The sequence below is a fragment of the Rhagoletis zephyria genome, unplaced genomic scaffold, assembly GCF_001687245.7.
Source record: "Rhagoletis zephyria isolate East Lansing unplaced genomic scaffold, Rhagoletis_zephyria_1.1 Rzeph_scaffold_15980, whole genome shotgun sequence".
Lineage (NCBI taxonomy): Eukaryota > Metazoa > Arthropoda > Insecta > Diptera > Tephritidae > Rhagoletis > Rhagoletis zephyria.
The window spans coordinates 1-12363 of NW_016173045.1; the positions used below are offsets into that span (position 1 = coordinate 1).

The 12363-nt window shown below is 35.6% G+C and overlaps 1 protein-coding gene and 1 long non-coding RNA gene across 2 annotated transcripts; one reads left to right on the plus strand and one right to left on the minus strand.

Annotated features, from left to right (window-relative positions):
* The first annotated feature begins 849 nt into the window (after positions 1-849).
* Positions 850-2763, plus strand: LOC108379260 (uncharacterized). Its single transcript, XM_017635598.1, has 2 exons — positions 850-1200; positions 2527-2763. Exons 1-2 carry the CDS (start codon positions 850-852, stop codon positions 2761-2763), a joined length of 588 nt encoding a protein of 195 aa, XP_017491087.1.
* A 3049-nt stretch (positions 2764-5812) lies between these two features.
* LOC108379261 (uncharacterized) lies at positions 5813-6272 on the minus strand. The gene is made up of 3 exons (XR_001849476.1): positions 6247-6272; positions 6046-6094; positions 5813-5874 (listed from the first exon to the last, which is right to left on the minus strand). It is a non-coding gene; the product is annotated as an uncharacterized LOC108379261 (long non-coding RNA).
* Between the last annotated feature and the right edge of the window lie 6091 nt (positions 6273-12363).

Below are 12363 nucleotides of genomic sequence, written 5' to 3' on the forward strand. Positions count from 1 at the left end.
TAACACTACAACTACTTATTGAAGGCGAAAAGAAGCTGAGGCTGAGAAGTAGAAAGAGAGGAACTTGCATACAATTTGTGGCTAAAGTGGCATTGCAGTTGGCATGCCCAGAAGTTGTTGCTTTGATGCCATGGCATTTTTTTCCTTCTTGTCTTTGCTTTGCTCGCAGTTTGCTTATTGTTGCGCTTATTTTGCTCCATCTGTTTGTGGCACTGAGCCGTGAAACAAAAGAAGGCAAACGCCGCAATCGCTGCCGCTGCGAAATGTAGGCAAACAACGTCAGCTCAACTCAAAATCAAAGTGACACTCGAACAAAGTGGATTGCCGCTAGTTTCGAATAGCGTTGCTGCAGAAAGAAATTCCGTCGAGTATAAGAAGAAGATGAAAATTTGCTGAATGCCCAGGCGGCAAGTGAATTTGTGGCACGTAAAGCTGTAACAAAATACCCCGTAGAACAAACAATAGATGCAAAATTAAAGCAACAACAAAAGCGTATGCATGTGTTTGCCTAAATGCATATGCGTATGTGATGTGTGTGAGTGTTTGTGTTTGTGCGACACCAAATTCTTCACTTTACTCTACTTCAAGTTCCGCACAGTTGTGGCAACATTACGCCCTTCAACGACAACGTCGCCACTAGCTCTCAACTCTGCGCGCTTGTGGTCGCCATTTAACGCATTTCGCAAGTGAGTAGCGCAAAGGAGGCGTAACAAAAGTCCGAGCAACAATAGAGCAGCAACACCAACACCACAAACAACAAAACCACTCGACAGCCGCAACAACAGCAGCAGCATCAACAATTTCTGCAAGTGTTTCAACTTGCAACAATAGCCGCGACCACCAGCTAAGATGTTGCGTGTGCTGTCAATGTGCAACAACAACAGCATAAGCCGCCTACTTTTGGTGATAATTCTGTTTGTTTTTGTTGCTCTCGTTGCCACAAACAATGCCAAGTCAGCCGAAGCGTTGGATTTCGATGCGGCTTTTGCCGCTGAGGAGCTTGGACACTCATTGCAGTACGAGAGGGGAAGTTGCAACAGCAACACTACGAGTATTAGTGGTGCCACAAAGCAAGCATGCATAGCTGATGCGACTATTGCAGAAGAAGGGGAAGAGAAATGGCATACGACTAGAGCAACGACACAAATTTTATCTCGCCACAAACGCTTCTTGGCATTTCCATTGGGTTCATCATTTTCGGTAAGTACACCACTTTGTTGACTTTTGGTTTTGAATGTGGCACAACTTGAAATTTAGAAACTTTTAAATTTAAAGTTTCATACAAATAAGAATCCAAAAACATTTATTTATGTATTATTAGTTAAAGTTAGGTTAGGTTAGGTCAAGGTGTTCGTCCAAAAAAGGGAAAGACTTAGACCGTAAGCATCACTAGTTTATGATACAACTACGAACGTTTACTGCAGCACCGAAGGTGTTAAGACCGTAGCCTCGGAAGGTCTTTTCAGGTTACAGAAAAGTGTTGAGATAACTCCATCTCATCGTTCTCTATTTTGGGGCAATTCAACCTCACCACATTAGTATCTATTGGCAAATCACTTGTCAATGCATCTTCCAGATTACCTGACAGCCTTCGGCCCCATTCGGCCAGAAAAACTGTTGAGTAGCTTATGTTCTTCCTCTCACCCTGTGTTCGTTGAGTCGGCACAAAACCCGTCAGTCAAAGAATCGACATCAATGTGGTGCGGTCGCCAAAACAATACATTTTTTGCTCGTAGTGCAATGACCTCTTCGTGGCTGATTATCGATTCTGTAGTTCTCGTTTCCGGTTCGCTTGGAATCGTTTTTCAGTTTCGGAACCATTTTTCGGTTCTCCTGGAATCGAGTTTCGGTTCTTCCGGACCCGTTTTTGAGTTACTTTGGAATCGTGTTTCGGTTCTTCCGGAACCATTGTTCAGTTCTTTTGGAATCCAGTTTCGGTTTTTCGGGAACCGTTTCTTTATTTTTGTTACGTTGAGCCTAGCCGCAACCGAAATTTCTCTTAGTAGTTTTGGATATATCCAAGATATACCCAACCGCTCAGCCACGGCTAATAAATCAAAATCATGTGAGCGCGATTTTGGTCAAGAAGAGAGAAAAGACTGGGGGCTACCACCTGGGCGGGTTGTGGGTTAATATGTAGGACAATAATTTTCCAGAATATTTTTCACCAGTGCTATCTCTCTCGTCGTCGGCACTCATGAATATTCAATATTCGTCCAATGCTGATAGCGGACTACCGAAATAGGGTACGCTCCCATCACTTCCAGCGTCCGATAGGATTAAACTGGAGGAAATGCATCGCCTGCTTATGGGGGTTCTTCTCCCTAATTTCTCCCGTCACCTCAAGAGGCTAAGTGCCATCTCCTCTGCCATCACTTTGGAAGACCATAACCAATCAAACAAATTAATTTATCTTCCCATAAGTCATCTTCAAGCGTGGAATGAAAAATCGTTAAACCATTGTTTAGTAATTTTAAAATTTATTCGTAAATACTCATCACATTTATTTATCTGGACTTCTCTCAGTGCGCCGTGTGTTTGACTACCGGTGTTGTTGGCAATCCGAACTACCAGTACTTAAGCATGGGTTTAAATTGGGGATTCGCCTACGATCTACCAAATGCTACTTGGGTCCTCGATCATGCACATGCCCTGGGACGTAGAAAGAATGATGAAGATATACAAAAAGTGGAGGAGCCAACTATTAAGCGACGCCACCGTAGAGAACTCTATCAAAAAGTGGAAACAATTATGAACAAGTGAGTGAGATATTTATCAGTATAACATTGACACTCGTTAATCTATATTAACATCGATATTTTGGTCGATTTAGAGTAAAAAGTTGTTAAATCCATTTTTTTTTTTTTAATTTTACATGGGAGAAAAAAACTTCTTAAAGTCATTTTCTTCGAGAATTTTAGAATCTTTCATTACAAAATTTTGCGAGTTTAAAGGAAATCAAAACTCGACACGAACCAGAAGGATTCGATGTTCGTAAAAGAGATTTCGTATTATTTTTGCCTTATCGAAAATTCGGTGCCCCTTTTTGGAAAGCACATTTGAGGATAACCGGTAACATTTAAAACAAGGACTTTAACTCTTTTGTAAAGGTTGATTTTTTAATTTCTCTTGCTTCATATATCAAAATATTAAAAAATTCACAAAAAGTGAAAAGCATTTTTTCACTGCTTTAAGCAGAACGGCCCCAGATACTTTAGAAAGCATATCCCAGCACTAATGGATGAGATCTTATCCTATATTAAACAACATTTGGATGCGCCAGGGAACTGGCAAGTTCTGAAAGAATGTCGGAATCCGGTCAAACATCTACACTGAGGGAAATAATGCAAAGTAAAAATGAAAACTTTATATACCAAGCATGCAGACCCAGTGGGAATATGGGAATGCATTACCCTTTTCTACCAAGAAAATATTAACAACTACGGTTGAACGAAAGGTGCTTCGCAATGTAAGCGAGTGGATAATGTGTGGTTTTGAAGCCACAAACAAACCAACAGCTGCTGTAGCCGAATGGATCCATGTTCGACTGCTGAGTTGTTGGTCACGGCTTCAAAACTGGAGCTCTTTATATTCGATTAATCGAATATTAGAATTATTCGAATATGATGCCCGAATCGATTAACTGCATTCGAGTAATCGCCCACCATCGATTATTTGAATAAATTGCTCGATTATTCGAAAAATTGCTCGTTGTCAATTTTTCGAATATTTAATAACTGGTGCGCGATTATTCGAATATTGAACGACATGTAGATATGTATATATATGTATACATATGTATGTATGTATGTACACACTTAACTTACTTGAAAAGTATGAAGATGGGTTATTCCAGCAAAGGCGGCAACACAAATAAAAAATAATAATAAATTACATAGATTGTGTTTAATTCTGTAAAAAAGCAGATTATTATTGTTATATACCCAGCCATAGTGTAACAATCTGTGATAGGAAATTGTTTCATACAGTTGTCAAGGCATTCCACCTGGTGCATCAAAAGTGACAATGCAAAAAAATATTATCCAAAAAAAGTACAATTCACGGGCATTACAATGATGGTAAGTAATTACAAAAATACAAAGCACAAAATGGACTTTAACATTCTATTAGCCTCATACGAGAAAAGTGCGCTGAACAAAATATTTATAGTTTGTCTCAAATTCGTAAACGAATCCAACAACTCAGAGAAGCGGATGTCATCGTAGTCCCACCCGTCACTTTTGAAAAATGTAAATTTTCTATGTAAATTATATGATTAACTTTTATACTTTATTAGTTTCTAATTAAACGGATATCTGACTTCAAATTAATAAAATTAATGGTTACAGAGAAATTACTTAAAGTTTGAGCAAAAACGAGTGAAATGTCCCATTCATGATAAAAACATTATACTAATTTGATCATGGTCCTACCCGTCACTTTTTGTTTTGTTTTGAGAAAATATTGTAGTTACTAAGCAACGGCATAAATGAGTAGGTTATAAGTTCATCATATATGTAATACTCCTATATTGGCAGTAAGAGCTAGTACCGTCCGAAAACACTACAGTACAGATATATCAATAAACACGTTCGAAAGAAAAGGAACACATACGTTTATAAATAAACATGTAAACCCCAGCCAGCAAAATCATCGTAAACAAGCTCGTAATTGGATATTTTCTCGAAGAAAAACCGGATTCAAAATCGTTTATGATAGCCGTTTACGACTCTTTTTCGAGCACTTTTTCGCTTTAAATTGTGCATCGCCTACGAACACTCGTAAACGGATCGAAAAAGCATTCGTATGCGAATATTTTTACGTCCGTTTTTTAATTGTAAACGAGTCTCGTAAACGATTAATTTACGTTAAAAAAGTTTACACTGCTTTATCTACTGTTTTTGAATGCTAAAAATAAAGGCAATTAATTAATTCAAATTATTGTAGTTCTTTTATTGAATGGAATTATAATTAATAAATATTTATAGTGCCGTATCAAAGTATTGGCACAGAGAATTTTACGCAATGTATGCAAAGTTTTTTACCTGAATTTCTTTTCGCACATTTTTTTTTTTTATATAGTTAGTATGAAGACCTACTTTCGAATCAGATTTTTGAGAAAAATTCTGAGTATGCAGTTTTATATCCCATTATATTTTAGTATAACGTAGTGCAAGATTGAAGTTGCCAGAAAACCGCGTTGATTTTTGGCAATTTTTTCACGCAGTTTCTTCCATGCAAATTATGTGCGAATTTTTTTTTTTNTGTATGGAAGAAACTGCGTATAAAAAATTGCCAAAAAACAAAGAAGTTTTCTAGCTATTCAAGCGTGCACTTTATTATACTAAAATTAAATGGGCTATAAAACTGCATACTTAGAATTTTCTAAAAAATCTGATTTGAAAGTAGAACTTCATACTAACTATATTTTTATAAAAAACAATTAGAGAAGGAATCAGGATAAAAAACTTTGCATTCATGGCGAAAAATTCTCTGTGCCAATATTTTTTCCCGGCACTGTATATGTGAAGATATTTTCAGATAAATAAATATTAACAAACTATCTATTAACAAATTAACAATTAAATAAGATGGGTTTAATATATATTATAAAGTAGCTGAATTTATTTTGTATCTTTTTTGCTGATAGGCTGCCAATTTTTTTTGCCGGTCGTGTGCATATTGGAAGTGCTTCTTTGAAACGGTAATATAAAAACTTCTTCGTCGGAGTTAAATTTTTGACGAAAAGCACCTAAGAAAATAAAGTGAAAGATTAAGCTCCATTGGAAATCGGAAAATTTAATTAAGTANCCAAACCAATAGCGCTGCTTTTGGTACCAGTTCCCTTCCACGAGAAAAGTTCTGCTACCTCATCTATAATAATTTGTTTTTAATGAATCATTTATTGACGCTAGTACGGATATGGCTACGGATTTCGCCCGCCTTTTTAATTGAGAAGCCATATTATTAATAAAACATTAAGCTTAATAACTGCAAAGACCTAATAAACTAACAAATTAAAAAAATAAATAACTATAAACTTACGAGATAGGGGAATTAAACGTTTAAATCCTTTAGTGTTGCTCCGCGCAGCCTGTGAAAGAATTGCAAAACTCGTTACATTAATTTGTATTTTTGAATTACATATGTAGTAGCTACTTACAAGAAGTTTAATTATAAAAGAAAGTGGTAGATCGTCCTTTGCGTTTGCACCAGTCTGCCNCAACATATATAGTAGCTACTTACAAGAAGTTTAATTATAAAAGAAAGTGTTAGATCGTCCTTTGCGTTTGCACCAGTCTGCCAATAAATCACATACTTAAAATTTTCTTAAATTGAATATTTAACAAACTACTTATAAAATATTGTGATTGAAGAAAAATTGTCAACAAAACTAAAATTTTTTCTTGTGCTGACAAATTACTACAAGCCTCTTTCTATTATTATTTTTTTGTTTTATCGTTTACGAGCTTTTCTCTAACTTTTTGGCGATACGAGAATCCCTCGTAAAACATAATGTTCGTAAAATGTACGTTTTCTTGCTGGCTGGGACAGCACATATAAAAAAACGGCACTCCAGTACACAATACATTGATAAAAACGGTACTAGACTGTCACGCTTTGATTTCGGAATGCTTACACATTGAGAAGATAGCTTACTGCCAATATAGAAGTATTACATATATGAAGTTCATTGATTCTGTTTGACAAGTAATGCTTATTACACCGATCGAATATTCGATTTAGTAAGTTGTTCGTAGCTTTGCGTCTATTCGAATAATCGAAGAGAATCAACTATTCGAATAGTAACATTATGTAGATTGGCAATCGTAAAAAATCCAAGTACAATTGACTATGGCTGTTTTGCTGTCGCTTTATAGCTTTATAGACTGGATTTTTACGATCGCCTTAGCCAGGTGGTTACAGGTGCGGTAGGACCTAGGTTTGATTCCAGCTTCGAGTACTATCGAAAGCGATTGCCTGTCGGAATTCTGATCGCTCCTTGGGGTACTTCTTCCCTGAAAAATCCCTCGCATAAATGCGAACGCCAAATTCTTATATTATGTTATTGTTGTTTTTGTTACAAGTTATAAACCAAACAATGGCTACAAGCCCAGTAGTAATCCATCCTTTTCGGTTCTTTGAAGTTGGTCTTTCTATTAAACATTGTTCCTATGCTATTGTATTTACATATATACATAAATCCTGCGTGCAAAAGGATGGAAATTTACAAAATAAAATTTTATTGGAATGAAAACATACATATGTACATATGCATGTGTGTGTGTATCTCTTGTGTCAGGAGCTATTGTGGTTATTGTAGCAAAATATTTGGTATTTTATATTAGTTTTTCAATTGACCGCCACCATCAAAGCGGTCAACATACATAAGTAGCTACATATGTAAAAATGTTTACAAGTACACTCGCATGGTTTTGTTTTGTATGTCAGTGATTGCAAGTATTCATACGCTCACTTCATTTATATAGCATAAAAAACATATATGTATGTAGGTATGTACACACACCAAAAATGCAACGGGGGTCCAAAAAAAATTGTTACTATTGTAAAAATGGTAGAATAAACAGTTGAGTATTATTATTGTAAGACTTCTGGAGAGAAACAGAGTTTTCCGTTTGTAAAATATTGATTTTCGAGAATTCTTTATGATTTCTACAAAAAAGTGTTTTCCCCATATAAAATACATGGAAAACTTCAGGGGCTTTGAGGCAGTTCTAAACATAATTTTTTACAAACAATACGGGTATTTTTACAAGCTTTTATTTAACTTGCTCTGTATGTATTTATGTATGTATGGTCCGATTTCGTTCATATTTAGAAAGCTTGCCTTAAAAATGATACACCCAGGGGTTGAGAGCTTAACCTTTCTAGATTTTTTTATTTTACCACCCTAATGAACATACATACATATCACTGGCTTTGAGTGAAAAGTGGCAAAGTCCAATTTTATAAATTTTACAGGAGAGGAAAAAACGTCTTATTGCCATTTTCTTCAAGTATGCAATTCGTAAATATTTTAATACAGCATTTTGCGTGTTTAAAGCAAAAGGATTCGATCTTTATTAAAAGATTTCGTGCTATTCTGGCCTTATCGGGTTCTCGGCGCTTCTTTGGACTTTATCCGTTTCGAAACGATTCATTTTTAATCTCTCTAATCTGCTGTATCAAAATATGAGTTTTCATAAACAGTGGACTAAACAAGTTTTCACTCTAAGCTAGCGATATGTGTATACTAGGGAGGGTCAATTTGTATGGGTGATTTTTGAGCTATGCGCGTATAGCACCGAATGATTTTATGGGTAATTCTAAGCAAATTTTTTCGAAGAAATCCTCCCGACTAAAACCAATTTGGAGTTTGCCAAATTACGAAAATAGCTGTAATAGCATTTTGCTATAGTGTCGCAAAGAAGTGCCTAAATTTTGTATCAAAGCATGCCATAGAGGTTTTTTGGTATATGGGATCCATTTCTGCACTCATATTTTTCTTAAAACTTCCCCCAGAGGGCGCAACAGTGAAACTGTTCACATTTTCTTCGAAAACTATTTTTGCAATTTGGCAAGCTTCAAATTGATTTTAGACACTTAGTTTCTTCGGCAAATTTGCTAAAAATTACACGTAGAATCCTCCAATACTACACGCGCATAGTAATTACAAAATATAGACCCGCCCTAGTGTAAAGGATTCCTTTACATAATGGATATGGATGCGTGCCTTTGGTATCCTCACGCACAAAAATATTTACTCGGGCTGATATGCTTTATTGTGGTTTTGGCGTGATTTTCCAGCCACTGAATAATTCGTAAAAATGTAAATAAAAATTATTATTGCTTTTATAATTACGCAAGTACGCTACTTACATGTATTGCAGTACGTATGTAAAATCACATGTATGCATATGTACATAATATTACAAGAATGGGAGATCCTATTGAATAGCCACCCGAAATAAGAAACAAATGAAATAAATCACTTGCTCAATATTGACTTTGTTGTGGCTAGGCAATTTATTATTGAAGTGTGCTTGCAGTCACAAAAGCATTAACATATTTATACTTGCATACATACATATGCACATACATATGGATGAATGGCAAAAATAGATGATAATCTACACTTCTGTATGCAATTATACTTAAATTAAATGCTTATTGGTTGCGCACTGGTTGCCTCTCGTGGAACACATATTCTTTGTATGTACGAACACATGGCTATTATGTATGAGTATGTAAGTATGCTACACTGTATGTAGTATTGATGGGAAAGAATTTGTCTAGTGTCTGTGCGGTAATGTGATTAGGTCAATTTATTTACAATTTTCAAAAATGAATTATTTGCACTTTGTTCCAATTCTAACGGAATTAAACTGGATATTTACTGTGAGCATTTTTTTTTTTTTGTCTACGCGCTTTTAAATTAAGGAATTAAACCTTACTTGCATATTTTTATTTATTTGCTGGTTGCGACCACGCTCCAACAGATGAGAGGTATGAGACGCCCAAAGACCTCCTCGTGCTTGGCGATTTCAAATGCTGCGTGGGCCATCCCCTCATATTTGTTCCCAGCGTCGGAGCATTCCGCATCGAAGACGAAACGTGGTAGTCTGCAGCACTAAGCTCCAGCATAATAAGTTCCATTAAAGTAGATGGCTGTCATGTGATCGAAAAAAACCCCAAATCGATTATATTGTAATAGATGGAAGACAGTGTGTTTGACGTACATACATATGATCGGTCCGCAGAGCAAACATCAATTTGTACCGTGATTTAATAATTAACGGTTCGATAAACAGACTGTTGTCTCTCTCCCACCACTCCATTAGCAGTGGCACCGTGTTGCTTCTTTGCCAATTTACTTCAAAAAGTGTAGCGTACGTATGAAATAAAGTATTCGTTTTTGTGCAATATGTTTATTTGTATATGATAAAATAGTTTTTAAATTCCATGCATGCATAAAACTAATGGCAGTTTTGTTTTAATTTTGAGCACTTTTGCAATTTTTATACTGCTAAATTGCACATAAACTACATAATTCACGTAGATGTCTTAATACTTCGTTCAAAATTTCGATTCAAATGCCAAAATGTCTGCAAATACATTAGAATTTAGAAATGGAATTTTACTACTAAGTGACTACTTTGCGTACTTTTCTACTGCAGTTTTCACACCAGGGTATTTCAATCTGCCTCTTTCTCCGTCCTTCGTAAATGCAAACTTTTGTAAGTGAGTGCCAAACCGCCGCTGTCAATAATTATGTAACCTTTTTTTACTGAAACATGGATTTGCACCACTGTCTTGTTGCAATCAAGATACGCCTCTGTGAACGTCCAGCAATGCAAGGAAAGCTGAAAGTCAAATAGCTGCAATCAAAACCGACGGCAATTTATTCGTCGCTCTACAATTCACACCTGCCCTCGGAGAGCTCGCTTCAAAAAACCGACTTTTGCGATCAGTCGAACCATCAGAAACGGAGTTAGATTTCAGGGAGCCCGAAAGAACAACTGGTACGATGAGGAGTGCCAAGAAGCTGCAGAGGAAAAAGGTGCCGTCTACAGGGCTACGCTGTGATCGGGCGAAACTCGAGCTACGTGGAATCGATATAGCAATCGGAATTAGGACGCAAGACAAATTTTCCATCATAAATAAAACGATGAGTGAAAAGGGCTTAGAAAGCTGGCCGACTGGAAAACAGCCGAAAATTTTATTAGAAAGTTAGGCTTATGGAACGCTAGAAGGCCAGTGAGCATCCCCGCAAGAAAAAACACGGCAACATAGTCAACGGCTGATAAGCAGCACTCATCATCCATTACATATACGTATGTATGTATATAGGGTGACTATTCCTACAGATTTTGGCGGGACAGTGCCGATCTTGAGAAAATAGTATAAGTGTCCCGATTTTTCATATTAGTATCAATAAAAAACCGATTTTCAGTATTTTCTTTATTAATTTAATAAGAATCTTGCTGTACTCTGGTCCAAAAACGATTTTTCGTTTAAACGTTCGTTATCACAAAGAACATAGATTATAAGGGAGTCATAAACGTACCCAGCATTGTTATTTTCTTTGATCTTTGGTTATGTTTTAACCTGCCAAATTGGTACTCCCGCTATATTGCAGATATAAGTATATGGGACGTACCATACCAAAATGGACGGGGTTCACACTTCATGTGTTTGATTTGTTTAAAAGTTTTACGGTTGATGGATAAACATAAATAATAAATAAATATGAAATTTGAGCTTCATTAGTACATTTTTAAAAACTTTACCGCACAAAAACAAAAACAAATCGATTTAAGGGTTTTCCAAATATCTCGAGAAAGGGGAAAGAAAAAAATTTGAAAAAGTCACACATACACACATCAAACTTCTCTATGAAAAGAAATATTTTTTTCTTGAAACATTTTTTAAGCTATATTTTTATACAAAAATACTAAAAAAATTTTTTGAGGACAGAAAATTAATTTACTGAAATGTTTTATATGTATAGTTGTATATTTTGTTTTATACATTCTTTCCATAATTTTTCAAGTTTTTTCTCTTTGTTTTGTTTATAATAAAACGGTATTGAAAGATGTTATGTCTTTTAATTCTTAAAAAAAATGTATTTTCGGATTCGATGTCCAGTTTTTTTTACAGAAATCTTATCACCGTAATTACCTACATATTTATAATTCTCGTGTCACGTTGTTGTCCGGGCTAACTGCGAAGCTAATGATAGAACAATACGAGGAACGAGTACAGAATATCGATACTTTTCATGGGTACTGAGTAAATATCGCGAATACCAAAAAGAATCGACGCATTAAAAATTTTTAAAGTAAACAAATATTTAAAAATTCTACAAAAAATTTCGTTCTTTCAACTGCATTGAGAATTTTTAAATGATTAGCAAACAGATATTGTGGCAAACGTTCGAAAATTATCTTCGATATCCTATATGAATATCGTATAAATGAATATAACGCTCATTTACGTCAATGCTGTCATAACTCAGGCAACAAAAAAACTTACCTTGTTCAAATGAGCCGATGGTAATCGGTACAGCTTTGAAATATTTACATAACATAGAAAGGTTTTTTCTTAACATCGGTCGCCACTCGGTAGGCGGACAATGGGAAACTTGCTAGTGTATTTCTGCCATGAAAAAGCTTCTCATAAAATCCATTTGTCGTTCGAAGGCGGCGTAAGTAGAAGTGTACGTTCCTCCATTTGTGTAACAACATCAAGGCGCACACGACAAATTGGCAAACGTGTAATCACCAAAATATATTTTGTAATTATTAGAAAAGGGTAGATTCAGACTTTCCAAGGATGGTTATAGGCTGATAATGATTTCGA